The 22,878-nt window shown below is 52.1% G+C and overlaps 1 protein-coding gene across 1 annotated transcript in view; it reads left to right on the forward strand.

The window, feature by feature from the left end:
- Nucleotides 1–22,878, forward strand: part of KIF26B (kinesin family member 26B) — a 384,278-nt gene that overhangs the window by 258,787 nt on the left and 102,613 nt on the right. The window contains exon 5 of the mRNA XM_054713017.1: nucleotides 16,936–17,116. Within this exon, the coding sequence (XP_054568992.1) occupies nucleotides 16,936–17,116 (181 nt within the window). The remainder of the gene's footprint in view (nucleotides 1–16,935; nucleotides 17,117–22,878) is intronic.

Raw genomic sequence — 22,878 nt, forward strand, 5'->3', positions numbered from 1 at the left:
TCCTTGGCGTCCTTCTCTGTTTCTGTCCCCCGGGAGATGTTGAGGTTCCACATGTTCTGTCAGGGGTCACTTTCTGTTACGCTTCTGCTCTGGACCTCCGGGGCCATAGCACCCCCCCCCCCCCCCCCTTCAGAGCCTCGGTGGCCATCTTCGTGCTGAAGACTCTCCAGTCTGCACACCTACCCAGATCGGCGATCCTCACGCTGCAAATGCTCCAAACCAAGATTTATGTCTTCAAAAGAAGTGGGTTTTTCTATGGAGTCAGAGGCGTTTTACAAAAAGTGAAAAATCCTCTCTATTTCGGACCCATTTCTTGGTAATTAGGAGGCACTTCTGTGCATCTTCAAGGGCAGCATCCACTGAGTCTTTGCGTTGGTTGTTGTTAGTGATTTGTTTGACAGAATAGGAGGAAAGCACAGAAATTTAGAGGTAAAGTGTAGCCCCTCTCAATGGAATATCATTCGGAAAGACAAAATGTCTCTGAAATTTTCATAGAAATCAGTGCGAAATAAGATTTAATTTATAAAAACTCAAATCACAAGCAATTTTGTAGAAACATATCCATTGTGTGCGTGTGAGGATCCACACGAGGAGAAGGCGATGGATTGGGTTTGATTGATTATGTGACGTGAAAGGCGATTGATTGGGTTTGATTGATTATGTGACGGGCACAGCTGGTTGGCACCCTCACCAGGGAGCAGGACTTCCTTCTCGCACAATCTGTTCCAAGGAGCCCTGCTGGTACATATATAAATGTTATTTTCCTTATAATAACATTATTTTCCTTATAATATCAGACCTGGGATTTTTTTTAATAAAAAATTTAAAAATATATATTGTTATTGATTTCAGAAAGGAAGGAAAGGGAGATAGAAACATCAGTGATGAGAGAGACTCATTGACCGGCTGCCTCCTGGGGATTGAGCCCGCAGCCCCATCATGTGCCCTGACCGGGAATTGAACCTGTGACCTCCTGGTTCATAGGTCGACGCTCAACCACTGAGCCATGCCGGCCGGGCCAGATCTGGGAATTTTATTCTTAGCCAAGGGTTCAGAGTCAGAGAACTAGTTATAGGTACCAATGTGTGTGAGTCAAGTTGAGATAATAGTCTAAACCCACACTGTAACCATGCTCTCGATTCTGTGAACATGGGTCTCATTTAACTCAGGATCCTAACAAGTCAGAGTAGCCACAGCATAAAATCCCGTTTCACTTACTGTAGATTCCAACTACTGAAAATAACACGCCCCTGGAAGAAACAGTAGCGAAACGCGCAGTTCCACCGGCTCTAGCATCAGAACAGAGTTAGCCAGGAAGCCGGAACCGTCTTCACTCGATTTGGATAAATCTCTCTGTTGCCTACAGTTTCTCTCAGAATAATTAGCTTTCTGTAGAGCTGTGTTTCATCGTTTCAAACACACTTATTAACTACAAGACAAAGAAGTAACCATGAAGGATGTGATAAAGACACTAGTTGAGAGAGATGAATTACTTGAGGGGAATCCACTGAGTTATCTGCTTATTTTTAATTTGCTTATTCTCCCTGCCTTCTCCCTCCCTCCCCAGACCACACACCCACACACACACACACACACACACACACACACTCATACTCATCATGCACAGCCCCAAGCAGCTTAGCCATAGCATTAGAGAGAAAACCATTGTAAGAAAGGGAGTCCATTCTTCGTGCCCAAGTTCATGTCCCGTCACTGGTGGCTGTCTCTGTCCCATGCGACTTCATAGCATCACCGCCCTGCACCTGCAGAAATAGGCAACTAAGCAGGTCGGTTCCACAAAAAGCAAGCTTCAGGTCTTTGTTAGCCAAAGGAGTTGGCCACGGGGTCTCCACAGGCCCCGATTCCTATGGGTTCTACTTCCTTTCACAAGTTATCTTGCCGGAGTAACCAATCGCGCATCTAGACCGTCTGCTTCATGGAGACCACTTCTCCACTGAAAACAAGAGCTGCCTTCTTCCCTCTGCTTCGGGGCTTCTGAACCTGACCGTGAGCGGTGCACTTCGCCGCAGGGTACATTCGCCATGGTTTCCCGCCATCTGCGCGGGCCCCGTCCCAGGTGACCTGGCGGGGCAGTGGGAGGGAACGGAGCTGTGAGCTCCTGTCTCTGTCCCTCTGGTGGGGCTGCTGTGGGCCGGCAGTCTAGCACACTGTCTGGGCCTGGGTCCTCCAGCCCTGCTGCAGGGGGGAGCAGGCACCCCAGCCACCGCTGTGACTGGTCCCTGCAATGCAGAGACCCCATGCAAAGTGCTGTTCTTTGAGACAGCTTAATTATTTCTTCAGGTTTTCATTGTGGTAGATAATTTGTTCAACAAGAAGAGAGTTTGATATGAAAGGGCAGAGAAGAAAAAACTTCCTTTAGCAAGCGAAACCAGCGGTTGTATCCAGTTTTAATTAACCAGGAAGCCCCCAAACCCCAGAGCCTGCCACCCCGCATTGACGACTAATTAGCGCGGCTCTGAAAGAGCTGCAGGCTTTGCGCAGGGCGGTCGGGCGCGAGGCGCTGTCTTCCCTGCCAGCGCCGTCCACCCCTGGCTCCACACCTCGGCGGCCACGTGCTGCCTCCGGCCACGGCGCCTCTCCCAAGTGTGGGGTTTCCCGTCGTTTCCAATGATCCACAGAGGAGAAGAGTGAGAATAAAACGCCGTTTCTCGTAAAAGACATTAAAAGTGAACAACGCAATTGCTTTCCAGTTTCCAATGCTTTTCAAGATGATTTTCTACCAAAGAGCTAAGGAAGATAAGTATGAAGGAAAACTCCTAAGGAATGAGGGGTCACCCTTGGCCTTTAAATGGGCCATCCGTTTATGGCAGGTCATGTGGGTTCCTTTATTTACATTACATTAGCATATATAACTACTAACTCCAGTAGTTTCTAGTTAAATCATTCATATATATAACTAGAAACTACTGAAGTTAGCATCTAAAAGGCAGCATGATGTAATGAAAAGAACATTAGATTCATTAGATTCTTGAAATCGAATTATCTAGAATATGCTTATTCCTTGAAGGAATCTTAATCTTAGTTGGATCGCCCTTGAACTCTAGAGGTTTATATATTCATATATTATGGACAGTGGTTTCTCAGCAGGAAAATCAGGCACTGCTGGCCCATGAGAAATGGGCTTTAATAAAGTGTAGGATTGTCTCTTTCTCCGTCTCTATTTACGGGCAACTGGACTAGCTGGGCTGTGGTTACATGGTTTCGTCAGTTCCATTTCGTAAGACCAGACAGTCCTCACGTACTCGTGTTTAGGAAAGATGCCAGTAATGGCAATGAACTCCCATCACCCGTGTCTAGTCTGGGATGGATTTTTTAAACATATGTTCACCTTTACTTAGTTTTGGCGTCGTAGGTATTCACAATTCTGTTCATTTTTTGTTGTTGTTAATCCTCACCCGGGAATATTTTTCCACTGATTATTAGAGAGCGTGGAAGGGAGGGGGATAGACAGGAAGAGAGAAACATCAATGTGAGAGAGACACATCCATTGGTTGTCTCCTGCACGTGCCCCGACCAGGGTTGGGGATTGAACCTCCAACCGAGGTACGTGCCCTTGACCGGAATTGAACCCCGGGCCCTTCAGTCCGAGGGCCCATGCTCTATCCAGGGACCAAACCGGCGAGGCCGCTGTTAATTTCTGTGTTGAGCCCAGTTGGCCAGGGCATGGCTCCGGAGGAGGTTAAGCTGCCCAGTTTCCTGGGTACCGAGCAGGCGCGGCTGGGCAGACCCGGCCGGGCCATCGAGATCCGCAGATGGCGAGCATCTGGTCAGAGGGATGGATGACCGGCGAGGCCAGTTAGCGCAGGAAAGAGAGCCTGGGGACCTTCGTGCAAACAGGAAGGAAGCCAGCGCGGTCTGTCGAGGCTGGAAGCCCCAGACCCAGGGCTGGGCCCCGGCTGCACAGCAGGGATAAGAGCGGGGGAGGAATTGGGGTGCAGCTGGGTTGACACACCCGGTGCATGACCGCTGGCACCAGGTCAGACAGCAGGCCAGGCTGTGCCCCTCCTGGCATTGCCCAGGGCACCTTCGTCAACACACTTCAAGCAGAATGCCCTGGAGGGGCCCTCAGCCTTGTGTGCTTCCTATGCTTTTTCCTCCCTGATGATCCAGTTCGTTCTCATGAGTGTGTCCAGCGAGTGGGAGCGCATCCCTCCAGGACCCTGACCCCCAGGGAGTAAGGAAGGGGCCTCAGAGGAATACTGACTCGGCCGTAAGGACGAAGCCGATCGCCTCGGAGTCACAAGCTCAAGTGCACGCCCCGTGGCATCAAAGGCAGTTTCCGCGTTGTGCTGTGTTCCCTTACCCTTCCCAGCACGTGAATGAGGCTATGTGTGGGTTAGTGCATCTCCCAGCGACCTTGAACGAGTGGGGGTGCTCGCTCCTAAACGAAGAGAGGTGCTGACGCTCAAGCAAGTCGAGGGCACTGCTGAGGCCCCCGCATCTCAGAAACGGAACCTCCCTGCTCCGGAGGTGTCTTCCTCTAGGTCGTGGCCCGGAATGCGATGTCTTAGCAGCGCGTGGGGCTGCCTTCCTGGCTTTGCCGAGCACACAGACACAGAGCAGGGGCATGAGAAAGGCCGCCCATCGAGTGTGGCACCGGGTCGTCACGTTCTGGGTGAAATTACGGTCCTGAGAGCAGGGGTCCCCAACCTTCTCTTGGGCCCCCGGACCCAGCCCCCCGCAGATGGCATCTCGGCTGCTAGGCAAGGCGCTCCGTCAGGGTCCCTGTGACATAGAAGCCACGAAGGTCAGCCACCGTGTCTGGCGTCCTGCTGCCTGAGGCCTGAGGGCCGCAGAGTTGGGGACAGCAGAGTCCAAGTCCCAGTGTCCTGGGAGAGCTTCCCTGAGCGCAGAGAAGCCGTGGCATCGAAGAGACAAGAGCAGGCACACAGGCCAGAAGCTCAGGCCGCGGGCACGTCCCTTGGAGCTTCGGAGGCAAAGGGCCTGGGCAAGGCATGCATCCTGCCACTCCCAGTGTCACCGGTGTTTCTAAAACCCAGGAATAACAATCGACGTGTTGTCCTTCTGCCTGGCCTTCCGCACCAACGGCCAATTCTTCCATCAGACCCTTATAAAGGGCATTTGACAACATTTCTATTTTCATCCGAGGAGCCGGACTCAGCAAGCATTTCATAGGCACCAGGCTTTATGCAGAGGAGAAGGTTTGCCTTTGAAAAGCTTTTGTAAAAAAAAAAAAAAAAAAATTGGTTTCTGAATGGGCTCCCTTTTCTCCCATGATTCTCCCCTTGAGTCATATTTTCATTTACCCGAAATATTGTCACTCTGTCCGTGGAAAAATCCAGACACACATGGATTGGCAACATCCACCAACAGTGTGGTTTTCAAATACTGCTTAAAAATATATATTTTTTTAACTTAAGCATAGTTGGTATAGAATGTTAGATTGGTTCTGTTGTTTGCAGGTGACAATGTGGTGGTTTGACATTTTTATACCCGGCAGTGTGATCACCGCACTGACTCTGATGACCATTGGTCACCGTGAGAACGCACCACAATGCTTCTCACTACATTTCCCCTCTCCCTTTTCACTCACCCTCTCCTTTCGTGCCTTTGGGCCTGAGTGAGTGCTGTGCCCCCAGACGTCACAGTTCAGGAAAAGCTTTCAGCTCTAACGGGACAGGAAGCTCTTTAGCGGGTGCTGGGCTTCGGGCTGGGGCCTGCAGGCTTCTCCCAGCTCCCCTCCATCTCTGCTGCCGTGGAGCCCGCATAGTTGCCAGGGACTGTTGGTGGCGTGGACCCTTCTTACCTGTGCAATTTAGGGGGAGACTGTCGAACCCAGAGCAATTGCTGGGTGACTCAGGGATGACTTGAGGGATGTGGGTGGCCTGTGGGTGACATAGTTCTTTTGTGAACCCAGTAGATATTGATTGGTTGCCTCCTGAGCAGCTTCCCGCATTCTGCAGGTGCGGGAGAGGCACGAGGTGGGGCCTAGCACTGTGCCGTGGCTGTGGTTGTGGTTGGAGGGTTATCGCCACACAAGGACTCGCTCTGGGTTGGGGTTATAGACACAGAGAAGCCATTTCCCTGCAATTTGCCTTTCTCATCCTCATTCTGGGCATGACCTAGCTCACTCAGCTGAGACATTTTCCCCCTGTGATACGGAGCTATGTTGCTAAGCAACTAGATCGGTAATTGGTAAATGCTTATATGTGATTTGATTTGAGTTACATATAAAAATATGTAACTGCTTTTTTTTTGTCTTTATTACTAGGCAAGTGATTATCATTTGGTTTTATTTTGCCCAAATAAAATAAAATAACCACTTTCATTTAGCAAATTGCATAATAGCACGATGCACTGGAAGGACCCTGGCTCTGGAAGGCAGAAGGCTTACATCCTAACCTCAGGTCTGAGAAGCACTGGTCCTGTGACCATGGATGAACTCGGGGAACGGCCGAGCCTTCATTATCAAAATCTGTCATTTGCAGTCCAAACGCCTCCTCTGCTCACCTCACAGGACCGAGTGAGGATGGACGTCACCATGTGGGGAAAATGCGTTAGGCAGAGTAAAACATGCCAAGGTCGAAGCATGACCGACAGCTTCGGACTACTCCCTCTCGGGACTCGGCGTGTGTGAGTGTAGATCCAAAGTGGATCGATGAAGTGCCGAGCGAGCGAGCGAGCGTATTCTCTGCCATCAACGGGGCACACAGCTCTGGGCAGGTCCGGGAGCCACAGACGAAAGGAAACACGTGGTCGTGACCTTCAGCGAGCGAACAATGCAGTGATGGAGGCCATGCTAATGACCTACAGAAGGGAAGACCACAGAGCAAAGCAGCATCTCACTACGTGTGAAGTCGCAAGGCATAGACTCAAGGCCAATGGCCGTGAGGTTTCAGGGTAACGGCTGGTGGTCCCCGAAGGAGTCCGTGAGGGCAACGGGCACAAGCCCTTGAAGAAGGGGCTCACGTTTGGGAGAAAAATAAAGGGAACTTTGGAGCCATCATCACTCTGGGTTAATGTTAGGCGTTGCAAAAATCAGTCCATTTTCTGATGGCAGCAGTGGCCGGCTGTGGCATCTGCACAGCATTGTTGGAGGTTGCCGGCCTGCCCGGTTTTGCCTCCTCGCAGTAAACATTTTATTTGAAGTCGTGTCATGAATTATTTCCTGCACTAATGAAATGGATCATTTACATAAAAATCAGGAAAAAAAAAAAGACCCAAGACCCATATGCTTTGGGTCTCTGGGGACATGGAAATGACCTTGGTGACAGCCAATTAGAAAATGGAGAGGTGACGGAGGATGCCCTTAGTCCCATTTGGAGAGTTTCCAGAAAGGCCACCGTGCTCCGTGGCAGAGCCAGGACACTGGGAACTAGCGCTGCGTCCAGAGGGAGCCGGGCTGGCGTGTTTTCTTTCCATGTAGACGGACATCTTCCCTGTTTCCAGCTCGGCCCCAGACCACTGCCGCTTGTCACGTGGCCTCCTCCTTTCCCCGTCCGTTGTATTTCCCTCTGCCCCGTGTCACCGACCCCGCGGATTTCCCGGAGCCGCTGCGATCTGTCCCGTCATTGCCCATTATCAGGTCGTCTCAATCCTCAGAGCATTGAAATGCCTTCTAATGGCACGGAGGCCGCGGAGCCCGTGGCGGCCCAGCCGTTGTCACATTAAATCGCAGCCTGGATTGCCTTTTCCGTGCTGACGGTGGCGATTTCTGCCTCCGGGGTCAGGACCCTTTATCTGCAGCAGATGTGGCTGCTCCCCCTGCCTCCTCTGGGGCAGATTTTCAGTTGCTCTCTCTCCAATCAATCGCCTGGTCCAGTCGAGGAGCGCTTGAATGACCTCTTCATTTATATAAAACCTTCCCCACCTCTCAGAGCATCCTACACTGGAACCCGCCCCCCCTCCCTGGGGGCAAGATGAAATGTGCTCAGGACGTGGTTGGCAACACATAGTGCGTTAGAATTTCTCAAAGGAAAGCAAATCCTTTAAGAAATGCCTGTGCCGCCTGCTATTCCTGCCTGTTGCCTACGGAAAGTTCTGTTCCTCGGGAAACTAATCATTCTTAGAAGATCGATAGGTCCATATTTTAGGAATCCCTGACACTAAGGCTGGGAGGCCCCAATGCAGTTCTCATGAGATGCACGTAGGCTGAAGGGCTTTCCGTTGGAACATGTCACAATTCCGAAAATCCAAGGTCAAGTGGTCTGTCACAGGAAATGCCAAAAAATTTAAAAGTCAGAAAATCTCCGTAAGTTCTCCTCCAATCTACGTAGAGACCTAAGACATTTCCCCCAATAAACCAATGAAATTCAACAGATCATTGTTTACCTGATTTGTTTTTTTAGATGTGGATGGATCTGGACAGGGAGAGAAAAAGTTACCCTCCATGGGAAGGTGGTGTCTGAATTCATGTGCCATCACAGTGATGGGTTAGGGTGGCTGTCTCCTGGGGGAGAGGAGGAAGGCTACAGAGACAGAGAGGTAGAACCCAGAGGGAAGAATCAAGTTCAGTAGGTTTTAATTTTATATATATATATATATTTGATTTTTTACAGAGAGGAAAGGAGAGGGATAGAGAGTTAGAAACATCAATGAGAAAGAAACATCGATCAGCTGCCTCCTGCACACCTACTGGGGATGTGCCCGCAACCAGGGTACATGCCCTTGACCGGAATCGAACCTGGGACCTTTCAGTCTGCAGGCCGACGCTCTATCCACTGAGCCAAACCAGTTAGGGCTGTGGTTTTAATTCTTGCCAGGTTCACACCACTGCTCTTCTCCTCGCTGCTTGATCATGCTTAGCATGGCGCCCATTTTTCATCGGTGTTCAGTAAATATTAATTTCATCCTGCTAGAGGAACTATCTTGTTCTTCCTGAAATAAGGCGCAGGGAATGAAATGAAGCTCATGGATGTCTAAAGATGTATGCCGCGATGAATAGCTTTAGGAAAAAATGTGATACTACCCGTGCTAGGAATGAGACAAGTAAATATTGCTTAGAATGGCTTTTGAGATTAATTTTTTGTTGTTTGAAATCTTGGAAAACAACCACTCATTTGTTTTTTTCTCCCTATCAACAAGGAATTGTGAGGCATTAATTACACAAAATGCACCTCTAGCCAGAATGTCTCTACCTTTTCAATTCTCCCCTGACTGCTTCTCCTTTATGTCACTGAATAATACAATTATACATGAGTGATTTCCCGACCTTCACCTTCTCCTATCTGCGTGTCTGAGGTGCTATATAAAGAGAACAGAAGCTGCTGACTTCCAAGAAATTGGAACATATGAAATAGAGATCCAACAGCTGGTTATGAGGATGTCAAAATGAAAACAAATGTTCCTACAGATTATATAGATGGCTATAAAATGTGACTTACTAATTTCTAAATTGTGGAATTCTCCTGATATATATTTTTTATATACATGTTTAAGAAGAACATAATTGTTAAAATATTTTTTTTAATTTTTCAGTTGCAGTGGCCAACATAGTGATTACACAAGAAAATGCTTTTTAAATGTAATGTCAACATAAACTCCTCCATTACTATATTTTCTGCATGGAGGCCAACAGAGGCTTGCCCAAATGGAATAGAAATTCCAGGATCCTTGCAGAATCTCAGCATTGGAAGAGATTTTTGGAATCGTCTGATTTTCCAAATGCATGCTCACTTATCCTGATATTCCATGTAAATGGGTTTTTAGCCACTACTTGGAAACGTCTCGTGACAGAAGGCTCACTATTTCATGAAGCAGATCCATTGCTAATGGTTTGTCCGCGTTTACCAAGATGCCCCTTACCCTTACCCTTACAATTCACCTGCTTATTTTGCTCCCTGTATGGAGACTTTAGGGTGCATTATGAGGCACACAGACCTAGATTCATTCTGGGCTCCACTACTTAGTATTATATACCTTCGAAGTGCTAGCTATTAAGTTCTTCCTGTGTACTAACCACTTTATATGCACTCATTTGATTTTCATAAAAAGTCTACACAAGTGGGTTCTATTTTTGCTGTATCTTGCTATGCAGACATTGAGGCTTGCTGGTAATATTTGTGATAATGATGATGCTGATAGTATTTCTGAATGCCAACTCTGTGCCAGGTGCTGCGCTAGGCCCTTTATATACATTGTAAACATGACCAGAATTTGAGTGACTCGCCTATTATCTGCCTCGTATCTGAAAAGGCTGCATGATGCCGAGACCGGTTTGGCTCAGTGGATAGAGCGTCGGCCTGCGGACTCAAGGGTCCCGGGTTCGATTCCGGTCAAGGGCATGTACCTTGGTTGCGGGCACATCCCCAGTAGGGGGTGTGCAGGAGGCAGCTGATCGATGTTTCTCTCTCATCGATGTTTCTGACTCTCTATCCCTCTCTCTTCCTCTCTGTAAAAAATCAATAAAATATATTTTTGAAAAAGCTGCATGCTCAAAATCAGGTCAGATATGAAAAGGACTCTGAATTTAACTCTTGAAGCCTCATTTCTTTGTCTGGTGAATGGGAGTACTATTATCTTCCTCACACGGTTTCCTGAAATTAAGAAAGTTGGCCTAGGAAATTAACGAGAATTCTTGTTTGAAAAATACTTCCTGTCACATATCATTTATTCACATCTTTAAAAACTCTCTTCCTTCTCCCTTTTCCAGGTTTATATTCCCCAGGCTCCATATCCCTAGATCCTTCAGTCTTGAGTCATTCATTCAACAAATATGTCTGAACTCTGTCCTATCAGAACTTACGTTCTAGTCAGGAAACAGCCACTAAATAGCACACATGATAACTAAATAGTCATCCTATATAATAAAAGCCTAATATGCAAATCGACTGAATGGCGAAATGACCTGCAGAACAACCGGTCGCTGTGACACACACTGACCACCAGGGGGCAGACGCTCAATGCAGGAGCTGCCCCCAGCCTGCAGGCCCCAGGCCAGCCAAGATGGGTGCCAGTGGGGGCCCCTGATCGCCCCACTGGTTGCCCCACAGAGGGAGGCAACCGGTGGCAGCGGCAGGGGCTGGGGCCAGTGAATGGTTGGCGCCAGGCTGGCCAAGGTGGGTGCCAGTGGGGGCCCCCCAGTCACCCTGCCAGTTGCCCCACAGATCGGCCCTGATTGCCGGCCAGGACTAGGGACCCTACCCATGCACGAATTTTATGCACTGAGCCTCTAGTCTATTATGTTAGAAGATATTCAGTGCCATGGTGGTGAGGAGGGGTGGGTAAGGCAAGCAGGACAGGTGAAATTAGGACATTGGGAGTGGGTGGTGTATCATTTACTCTGGCTATGTAACCAGTGACCCCTAAATGTAGTGGCTTGAAGCAGCAGTGATTGCTCATGGTTTCCAGAGTTCAGAAATTCAGACAAGGCATAGTGGGGATGGCTTATCTCTGCCCCATAATGCCTTGGGCCTTAGTCAGAAGATGTGAAGATGGCATCTGGAATCATCTAGAAGCTCATTTACTCATCTGTCGGGTGATTGACCCTGGTGGCCAACTAGAGGCCTCGTGTCTTCTCCATGTTGGCTTTTCCATGTGGCCTGAGCTTCTCCCCACATGGATGCTGGGATCCCAGGGCGAGAGACCCAGGTAGAAGCCATATTACCTTTTATGGCCTAAGCCTGGAGGCTATATATCATCATTCCCTCCATATTCTGTTGGTAAAGGCAGTTTCAAAGTTCCACTTGGGTTCAAGGGGAAGGAAAATGAACCCTACCTCCCACTGGAGAAGGGTCAGTGTTGTATCATGGGAAGAATACGTGGGATGGAATACATCGTGGCACAGCCATCTGGGAAATGCAGTCTGCCATGGCAGGTGGGGTGGGCTCATTGATGAAGGTAACATTTGAGCAATGATTAAAGGGGTAAGAGAGCGATCCATATGCCTATATCTATATGGGGCAGAGCATTCCACGCTGAGGCAAGAGCTGGGCAAAGGCCCTGAGGCAGGAGTGTACCGTGTGCCAGGAGTATTTAGAGGCCAGGATGGCTGGATTAGAGCGATCACAGAAGAGAAGAGCAGGAAGGGTGGTCTGAGAGATATGAGGGAGGATCTATGGGAGGCCTTCTAGGCCTTTGTAAGTACTTTGGCTTTTATTATGAGACGAGAGGCCCGGTGCATGATTAAATCATGCACGTGTAGGGTCCCCTACATGCTTTTGCTTTTGATCGCGGGGGAGCTGGGTGCCTGTCCGCTGGTGCACCAGGCCTTTCAGAAGCCTCCAGTGTGGCAGAGGCTTCTGAAAGGCCTGGTGCTGGAGTGGACAGGCACCCAGCTCCCCCGCTTTTGATTGTCCGCGGCGGGACGTGAGCTCGCTGCCCCAGAGGCCCCTTCTATGCCGCAGCACAGCCATGGCGCAGACGCTGAGCTTGCGCCGCCGCTGGCGATGCGAGCTCAGCGTCCTGCCAGCCCAATCGGCTACCCCGGCCACCCCGAGTCCCGCCCCCCCGCGCCTCCTGGCCAATCGTGGGCATAGCGAAGGTATGGTAAATTTGCATATTTGTCTATTATTAGGTAGGACTAGATGCCGGGTGCATGAATCGTGCATGGGGGGGAGGGCTGTGGAAGATTGCCGCCACCCACCTGGGAAAGGGGCTGTGTCCGCTGCCATCCACCCCAGGTTCCCCATCCTAGCTCAGGGCCCAAAGGCCCCAGCAGGGTCAGGAGAGGAGGCGACGGTCACCGGGCCGGGCGTGGAAGGAATGGTTGCGGTACACCGCCTCTGCTGTAGGCGACTTGCCACCACACAGTTCCCCGCCTCCTCCCCCTCCTCCTTCCCTCGCTGCCGTGCTGCACCGCCACCGCAGCAAGTGGGCAGCCCGCGGGGAAGGGAGAGGACGGGAGTGAGACAAACCCTTGTGTTGAGGGCTGACTTTCAATAGATCACAGCGAGGGAGCTGCTCCGCTACATAGGGAACCCTGACCCAGAAGCAGGTCTCTACGAATGGCTTAGCACCCGGGGCAATGGGGACCGGCGGGCTGGGGGAGGGGCCGTGGGAGGTTGGCTGTGGGAGCACACTGACCACCAGGGGGCAGCTCCTGCATTGAGCTTCTGCCCCCTGGTGGTCAGTGCACATCGTAGCAGCTGGTCGACCGGTCGTTCCGGTCATTCGGGCGTAATGGTCGCGTAGGCTTTTATATATGCGTATAGATGAGAAGCACAGTGGAGGGTCTTGAGCAGTTATGTTTTAAAAGGATCACTCTGGCGCCCTAGCCGGTTTGGCTCAGTGGATAGAGTGTCAACCTGCGGACTGAAGGGTCCCGGGTTTGATTCCAGTCAAGGGCACATGCCTGGGTTGCAGGCTTGATCCCCAGTAGGGGGGAGTGCAGGAGGCAGCTGATCAATGATTCTCTCTCACTATTGATGTTTCTATCTCTCTCTCCCTCTCCCTTCCTCTCTGAAATCAATAAAGAGGTATATATATATTTTTTTAAAGGGTCACTTTGGCTACTGGTTGGAGAATAGACTGGGTGGCAGGGAGGTGACAGAACAAGGAAGGCTACTGTAGTCATCCAGGCAAGAGCGGTTGGGGGCTCAGACCCACATGGTGGCAGTAAAGGTGATGGAGGTGGCTGGGTCATCGGTCTGTTTTGAAGCTAAGAGCCAACACGAGTTCCTGATGGGCTGGATGTGTGGTGCGAGGGAGAGGGGGAGGGGTCGTAGAATTTCTGGGCCATTGTAGGAATGGAATGGCCATTTTCCGAAACGGGGGAGGCGGAGGGCACACAGCTTTGCAGGAAACGGTCAGAAATTCGATTTTAGAGGTGAAAGTTTGAGATGTCTCTTAGTTACCCAAGTGGAATTGCCGAAGAGGTAGTTGAACAAATAAGCATAGAGTTCCAGAGAGAGGTCTACGCTGGAAATGAAAAGTCAGGCACCGTAGGTATAAGGATGTTATTAAGATTGTGATCCCAGAAGAAAACAACGAGAGACTGGGTGTAGCAGGGACGGGACAAGGGCTGAGCCCCGGGGCACACGGCGCTGAGGGCTGGGGAGAAGGAGAGGAAACTGCGAAGGAAGGACCTAAGAAAGCGAGTGGGTCAGGAGGAAGGACGCACTCAGCTCGGAGAGGCCGCGTGAGGTGGGGCTGAGGCCGTCGCACCCAGCGGCCCCGAGGGTCGTGGCGGCCCCGACAAGGGCAGCTTCCGAGGAGCAGTGGGTCGGTGACCTCATTGGAATGAGTTTATAGCGATGGGAGGAGAGCGGGAGAAGCAAGTGCACACACGTTCCGTGAGTTTCCTTGCAAAGATGAGCAAGGAAGCAGAGCAGTAGCTGACTAGAAGAAGAATCAAGAGAAGGATTTGTGTTTTCGCTTTGAAGATGGGAGAAATAACAGCACACGATGCCATTGGAGATGACCTAGTATAGAGTGCAAGTTTACATTGTGGGAGAGAAGAGAGGAGAGGAGAGGAGAGGAGGGGAGGGGTGGGGAAGGGAGAGGGAAGGAGAGGGGCGGGGGGGGGGGAGGGGAGAGAAACCCTGGTGTTATGCCCTTGAGTATGTCCTTCATATGCTTCCGTTTCAAGGATCCTCACCTTCCCCTTGGGCAGGGAGTGTGGGCATGGGTGGGAGAGAGAAGAAAAAGGAAAACAGCAGCAGGCCCCTCTAAGTTGCCTTTCAATAGCATCTTCTTCTCCTCCCTTCTCCTCTCTGTCCCCCCATTTGGACTGGGAACCCCAACTGGTGGGGGAGTGGGAACCACAGCAACCGCCTGGTCCTTTAGCCACTGGACAACGGGGTCCGATTGTGAACGGAGAAGCAGCAGGTGCCGGCGGTAGATCACCGTCCCCCCCTCTTCCTGACTCCCCACGGCACAGGCAGCCGGGCTGGCAGGCGGGCAGGGGCCGCTGAGCGCAGGCCTGGGTGTCGGGACCGCGTGACGCGGACACGCACGTCCATCCGCACGAGTCGCTGTTGGTTCAGGGAGAGAATCTCGGAGAGAATGAAAGCTGCCACGCGGCCGCGACTCGTCCCTGACCAGCTCTGCCCGCCTGTGACTGGAGGAAGGGTGGCAATGAGGTCATGAAAAGAAACGATGCCACATTTTTCTCTCCGCCGACTGGCACGAGGAGTTCTGCGGAAACCTTCCCGTGCCCTTCGTTTTCAGCATCCTTCCACCGCGTGCCCATAGAGTTCCCTGCGTTCGGGATTGGGGCTGTGGGGTGTCATTCCGTCAAGATCTGTTATCCCTCCCATATGCCATCGCTCTCTATTTCACTCTGTGAACCCCATTGTCACTTTTGTGGCTCAGAAAAACTAAGCTATGAAATAGTAATTCTTCGCTCTATCTGTGCAGTGGTACTTTTTTTTTTTTTAAATATATTTTATTGACTTTTTACAGAGAGGAAGAGAGAGGGATAGAGAGTTAGAAACACTGATCAGCTGCCTCCTGCACACCCCCTGCTGGGGATGTGCCCACAACCAAGGTACATGCCCTTGACCGGAATCGAACCTGGGACCCCTCAGTCCACAGGCTGACGCTCTATCCACTGAGCCAAACCGGTTTTGGCTGTGCAGTGGTACTTTTGTAGCCCAGGGGACTGATCAGTCCAAAGCATAACTACTACCCTGGCTGGTTTGGCTCAGTGAATAGAAAGTCAGCCCATAGACTGAAGGGTCCCGGGTTCGATCCCCGTCAAGGGCATTTACCTCAGTTGCAGGCTCAATCCCCAGGCCTGGTTGTGGTGCGTGCAGGAGGCCACCAATCAATGTTTCTCTCTCTCTGTCTCTCCCCCTCCCCTCCACTCTCTCTAAAAATCAATGGAAAAAAATATTCTCGGGTGAGGATTAACAATAGGAGAAAAGCATGCTACTTACTGATACAAAAGCAAAACTAACTTTTCCAGATCACCCCAAAGGGGAGGCCGGGGAGGGAGAGGGAAGGCGCAAACAATGCTGATTTTATCTTTTCGACCCGCCGCTGCCTCGACCTGCGAGGTGACCGCTGGGAACCCCGGGGCGGTGATCAGGTTCTGATCTGCAGATGGAAGTCCTGGCCGTCCATCTGCTTAGGCAGCAGCTCACAATGTGGAATGGCATTTGATAAGGAAATCGGAATTCTTGGAACAAGAGTCTGAAAACACTGAGACCTAATCCAGAAACGAGTATATGATAGTCCGTGAGATGCCTGAGCCTGAGCCTGTTCCCTGGTTTCCTCCCTCTTCCCTGTGCTGAGGCGATGGTGCGGACACAGGGCGTTTGGATGAGGGAAGATGCGGTGGGAAGAACCAGTGCTGGCAGTGACGTGGGCACCTCGCCCCCGCCCTCCCGGCCCCTCGGTGCCCCCTCGCGGGCTCCGGCCCGCTCACCCTCCCCCGTGCCCGCGGGTCGCATTCTGTATGGGGAGACCACCCCGCACAAGCAGCCTGGTTCCAGGCAGCAGCCCCACCCCAGCCCTGCACACATGGCCTCATGTGTTCCGATTTGCTGTTCCGTTTCTAAAACCAGCTGGATCTATTTCCCCACTGCCCCGGGGGGCATGTGTTTCTCTCCCACAGGCACGTACATGGCGTGCCTTGGTAGGCCGCCCCGTGGCCCTTCCTCAGGCCGGCCTGGCTTTTACCAGGCGTCGGAGTTTCTACATCAGGCGAAAGGCCTCTCCCCTGGAGTTCATGCTGGAGAAGTTATGGCGTGGTTAACCTGATAGGAACTGTTTACCCCTAAAGACGCCCGGCCTATTCCCGCTTCAGCCGCGTGTCTGAGGGTAACAGACCATCCTTTGTAAATCTCCATCTCAGATCGGGCACTTTTACGGCTCTCTGCTGCCGTGGACATGATTGGGGAGCCCGTTAGGCCGACTGCGCTGTAGTTCAGGGCGGCTGCGGAGCACAGGGAGGATGGAGAGAGGACGATGAAGCTTCAACAGGAACGAGGAGGTTCTTTAAGGGCGAGAGAAGGAAGTGACGGGACCCGCCTTTCCCCTTACTGTTCGCTTTCTGCGTTTTCCCTGCAGAGCTGCCCAGAAGTTGAATCTGTCTTCTAAGAAGAAGAAGCACCGACCTTCGACGTCCGTGGCCGAGCCCCCGCTCTTCGGCACCAGCTTCAGCGGCATCCTGCAGACCTCCCCGCCCCCCGCCCCGCCCTGCCTGCTGCGGGCCGTCAGCAAGGTGAAGGACACGCCCGGCCTGGGCAAGGTAGGCGCCCCCGCCGTCTCCACTGGCTCAGGGTGAGGGGCTCTGTACTGGGGGGGGAAGGAGGAAACCAGGGCTCCGGTTTATTTGTTTAAAAAAGGAGGTGAGCCCGGCCGGCGTGGCTCAAGGGTTGACCATTGACCTATGAACCAGGAGGTCAGGGTTCCATTGCCGGTCAGGGCACATGCCCGGGTTGCAGGCTGGATCCTCAGTGTGGGGCGTGCAGGAGGCAGCCGGTCCATGATTCTCTCTCATCATTGATGTTTCTCTCTCCCTCTCCCTCTGTCTTCCTCTCTGGAAAAAAAAAAAGAAAAGAAAAGAAAGAAAGAAGGAGGTGGCAGGGAGAAAAGGAGACAGAATGGAATTCATTGGAAGTCCTGTAGAATCTTCTTTGGTTGCATGTACTAACCAGTAAATTCAGACATTCCCATTATTGGTGATCTGATTTTATTTTGGCACAAAAAAAGGGGGTTTCCCTTGTTGGGCAGAATTGTCATCCTTGAAAGAAAAGACACAAAGGCGGCAGGCGGAGGCAGGAGGCCGCGCCAGGCACAGCGCGGGAATGAGGCGCAAGGATGCTTCGTCGATTCGGTGACGCACTCCCAGCTCCTGCCCCGGGCCTGACTCCTGGCGGGGTTTCTGGGGAGCGACCTCAGTCGTCCTGTCCTAGCCAGGAAACGCAGAGTTGAATTGTGACAAAGACTTAGAAAGCGGTGCAGGAGCCCTGTTCGGAGGTGTTGCTCAGCTGCGTTTGGGATAACGGTTTTTCAGTGTCATCTTGACGCCCTCTCGTCTGATGAACGTCTGGGTGAAGCAGCTGTGGCTTAGGCTTCCGTTGGTAAAGAAGCCGAGACGGGGAGAAACCTAGCGAGAGGACGAGGCGGCTGTCACTTCTCGGCTTCCGGCAGGCACGGCGAGTCAGCGCCAGGTCCCGGAGGCACCGGCTTCGTTTGGTTGGGAAACTGGCAGGTCTGGCTGCAGGGAGCTGCAGCCCCGCATTTCGGTCACCGATGCTCTTGCCCCTGGGCCCTCAGACACGGTTGTCCCAGGTTCATGGTCGTCAGTGGCCTCAGCCACGAGGCAGTCCTTCTGGGGTTCACCTGGGGCCCTCTGCCCGCTCCCTTCACGTCGTTCTCCTTTCTCCGCTTCTCCCTTCCCCTCCCGTGGGCCCCACCCCCAGTTTCACCACCCCGTCGGGAAGCCATTAACTTGCTGTCACCTTTCCAACAGGGTCTCACTTCTAAGATCATGTTGAAGAGATTACGCTAACGCTAACGGATGGCTCCAGGGCCTTCTGTCCCCACCTTCCCTCCCATCCCTGACCCCCACCCCTCTCCCTGGAATTCGAACAAGGGGGTCAGGGTGCTGAGCCCGGGGCTGAGCCAGCAGGCTGAGTGTGGCAGCAGGACGAGGACCCAGCACTTGTCCCAAAGTGCTGGGAGGGCACTGGTCCAACCTGATTTCATGATGTCCCCCAGGCAGGGACCGGACACAAGTGTCATTATAAGTAAGACTAGAAGCCCGGTGCACGAAATTCGTGCACAGAGTGGGGTTGTCCCTCAGCCCAGCCTGTACCCTCTCCAATCTGGGACCCCCGGTGGGATCTGGCCTAAACGGGCAGTTGGACATCCCTCTCACAATCCAGGACTGCTGGCTCCCAACTGCTCACCTGCCTGCCTTCCTGATTGCCCCTAACCGCTTCTGCCTGCCAGCCTGATCACCCCCTAACCACTCCGCTGCCAGCCTGGTTGGTGCTTAACTGCTCCCCTGCCAGCCTGTTTTCCCCTAACTTCACTCCTCTGCCGGCCTGGTCACCCCTAACTGCCCTCTCCTGCAGGGTTGATCATCTCCAACTGCCCTCCCTTGCAGGCCAGGTCCCTCTCAACTGCCCTCCCTTGCAGGCCGGGTGCCTCCCAACTGCCCTCTCCTGCTGGCCATCTTGTGGTGGCCATCTTCTGTCCACATGGGGGCAGGATCTTTGACCACATGGGGGCAGATATATTGTGTGTTGGAGTGATGGTCAATCTGCATATTACTCTTTTATTAGATAGGATCAGCAGGTATAAGTAAGATCAACATGTGCATGAATATGACAACCGTCCATAAACTACTGCTTATCAATCATACAGTTATTGCTTTATAATGGAGGCCCGTACCCCTCTCGCTCATTTGCAGCCCGGGGTTTGTTGAGTGGGAGAGAAAGGGGTGACGTTTCCGGCAGGGAAGGCAGGCGGCCCCGGGTTTGTCCAGGGCAGTGTGTCAGGGATGGGGTCATCAGCTGGGGGCACAGAGGAGGTGGGAGGGGTGACTGCTGTCCGAGCAGTGGCCACGTGGCAGCGTCCTGCTGAGCATGGGGGCGGGGCGGGCACTGGGGAAGGAAGTGGCCGTGGAGGGTGTGTGCCCTCGGAAGACCGTAGCTCTGGTCATACCCGTGTTACTTGTGTGTGTGATTGGAACAGGAGGCCAGTAAGCACACCGCCACCCTGCCTCCTGCCCAGAGTGCCTGCTCCTCCTGGTGCCGGAAGGCCTGTGCGCTCCCTCAGCGGTGCCCATTCTCCAGACTCATGCTCTCCTTCCCCAAACCTCACCGTAATCAGGAAGTGAGACTTACCCGTTCTCTTCACCCATCAACTCCCACCAATGTATCTCTGGTGCATAATTTACATATTAATATCTTAAGAAAATACCATGGAGTTTAATATAGGACGTAAGTAGGTGATGCTATCTATATCTTAATAATAAAAGACTAATATGCAAATGGTCATCACACTGTGACAGTGTAACGACCGATCAGCAGGGACCTGAGGCTGTGTGGCACTGGGGCCGGGGCAGGGGACCTGAGGCCTCGTGCCCTCCCCCACCCCCGCCGCCGACCCAGTGCTGGGACGTGAGGCTGCGTCCCCGCCCTGCAGGGTTTGACGGGGGTGGGGCTGGCTGGGTCTTGGTGTTGCCCAATGGGGGTGCGGCTGGCCGGACACTGTTATAGAGAAAGGGCAAATAGCAATATTAAAATATTTCCTCTATTTAATTCCTTTTTAATGTGCACAAATTTTGTGCACTGGGCCACTAGTCCTATCTAATAAAGAGGAAATATGCTAATTGACTGTCACACCCTCACAAAGACGGCAGTGCCCACAGCTAATAAGGAGGGAATATGCTAATTGACTGCCACACCTTCAAAGATGGCGGCGCCCACAGCCACAAGATGGTGGCACCCAATCCCCTCAACCCCGCCGGGGCAGCAGGCGCACGGCACAGCCGGGCCTGCCCCCAGGCGGGTCTGGCCGCTCCACACACCTGTCTCTGGAGTCCCCCAGTCCCCTCAGCCCCCCAGCTGCCCAGGGCCGGCCTGAGGCACAAGCAAGCCTTGTATGTCAGCTGCCCAGCCCCCCAGGGCGGGCCTGAGGTGCAGGTAGCCAGGGCTGGCTGAGGCTTGTGCTGCCGGCAGTGGCAGCAGCAGAGGTGTGATGGGGGTGTCGCCTTCCCCTGCTCGCCGGGTCGCCTCCCGCCCTTGAGGGCTCCTGGACTGTGAGAGGGGGCAGGCCGGGCTGAGGGACACCCCCCCAATCCAGTGCATGAATTTTCATGCACTGGGCCTCTAGTATATACTACATGAATTGGTATGTTTGATGTTGATAAACTTGATTCATTTGCCGAAAGCAACTTAATTATTTAAACCCCAGAGCTGAGGCCTCATGAAGTGGGGGAGGGGAGCAGGCCCAGCCCAACTCCCACCTCATGCCCCAGCCACCCAAGGACTTCCTCAGTGTTAGGGTCACTGAAGGAGGAACACATGAGGCTGAAAGGGGTAAAGAATTATGGATTTACTAGAGGCCCGGTGCATGAATTCGTGCATGGGTGGGGTCCTGCCAGCCAGCCCACCCCGATCGGGGCCAATAGGGCCGGGCCGGCAGGGGGAAGGGGACACAGGAGGTTGGCTGATGGCCCCGCCCCCTGGTCGAACTCCCTGTCGAACTCCCAGTTGAGGGGACAATTTGCACATTAGCCTTTTATTATATAGGATTCAGTCATCTGGGGACCAGATGGGCTGAGCCCCCAAATGGTGCCAGCACCCAGGGGTGGGGAGGCAGAGGTTTTACAGGACTCCAGGCGGGCTTTTCGACGGAGAACTCTCTAGGCGGGTCCGGATCCTGGGAAAGTCAGGAGGGGAAAGATAAAGGTCTGAGCGATGGAATGTGGTCTAAGGAAAGGGAATGTGGGTGGCGAGGTGGTCTAAAGGTCAGTTCCCAGGGGAGGGGCAGCGATTCCATTATTTGGTCAGGCCGAACACTCAGGAAACCTGGCAGGTTTCACAGGTGTGGGAGGGCTTTAATGGGCCCATTGAGAGCTCCCCTCTCATTAAGTAGACAGGAAGACTGAGGCCCAGAGAGGGGAAGTTCTTCCAGTGCCTCCTGAATCAATCCAAGGAGTCCTTAGTTTTCTACTGTCCCACTGGCTGCCCCTGGACACACGAGCCCTTTCAGACTCTGGACTGGAGATAAGCGTGTCCCGGGGCCATGATGACATAAACTAATGTTGGGAACCAGCTGCCTTCACCCAGTGGAGAAGCACACGTGTCCCTTTTCAGTCCTGGTTGGGAGAGAAGGGGCAGGCACAGGCGAGAGCAGACACAGATCTGGGCGCTCCATTCCACCCCTCCCCTGGCTCCTGCTCCCTGCTGTTTCCGGGGAAACTACCCATAGCCACCTTCTGCTTGGAGTCATTGCTGGCCACGGAGCACTTCTCCGCAGCACCTCGAGCAGATCCTGGCTCACAGCGCATATTTATTGAGGACCTACTGTGTGTCAGGCACTGGGGCTGGGCACTAGGCTTGCAATCATGGGCCGATGAGGCAGAATCCCGCTCTTACAACACTTGTAATCTGATGCATTGTTCCAATCAGTCTTAGACATGTCAGCAACCGGTACCAACATGAAGGAGAGTGTGATCTAAGAAGTTGGAATTACAGACTTAAAATAGTCTGCCTAACTTTGAAATTATATAATGAAACTATGGTACCGAGTGGCCCTGTAAAGACACTCATAATGAACTGATAGAGATGATTGGTGGATCAGAGCAGCTTAGTCCCTGTTTATATTTCGTTGATTTGGCTTATATGTAAATGACACTGCTAATCTGTTTGGTAATGTGTCCTTCTCCTAAGTCAGCATCCGCTCGTAGTGAAATTTGTTTGCACAATTAGCTAACATCCTTGTTTAAGGTTCATGTATTAGTGTGTCGCAGCTTAGTGTCAGAGCTCTTCGTCTTGGATGATGCGCTTCTAGAGCAGTTCCCATGATCTGTTCAACTCACTATGTCTGTGACTCGAGCCATACCACGGGTGCATAAATGCTTTTATTGTTTAAAAATTTATTTTTCAATAACAGTTGACATACAGTATTATATTATTTATTATTTTCAGGTGTACAGCACAGTGATTAGACATGTATATACCTTACAAAGTGAACATTACTCCGCCATAAAAAAACGAATGAGCTCCTACTATTCGTGATAGCATGGATGGACCTAGAGGGTATTATGCTAAGTGAAATAAGTCAGGCAGAGAAAGACAAATGCCATATGATCTCGCTTATAGGTGGCATCCTAAAAAAACCAACATGAGTGAACAAACAACCTCGTAGGTGCTTTTAAAGGTCAGAATGGCAATGGCGAAATTGCATGGGTGGTGACAATCTGCGTGGGCGTTGGCTAATTATCTCCCCAGAAGAATATCAGGAAGGAAATGATGTCTTCATAGTAATTCC

The sequence above is a fragment of the Eptesicus fuscus genome, chromosome 24 (assembly GCF_027574615.1).
Source record: "Eptesicus fuscus isolate TK198812 chromosome 24, DD_ASM_mEF_20220401, whole genome shotgun sequence".
In the NCBI taxonomy this organism is placed as follows: domain Eukaryota; kingdom Metazoa; phylum Chordata; class Mammalia; order Chiroptera; family Vespertilionidae; genus Eptesicus; species Eptesicus fuscus.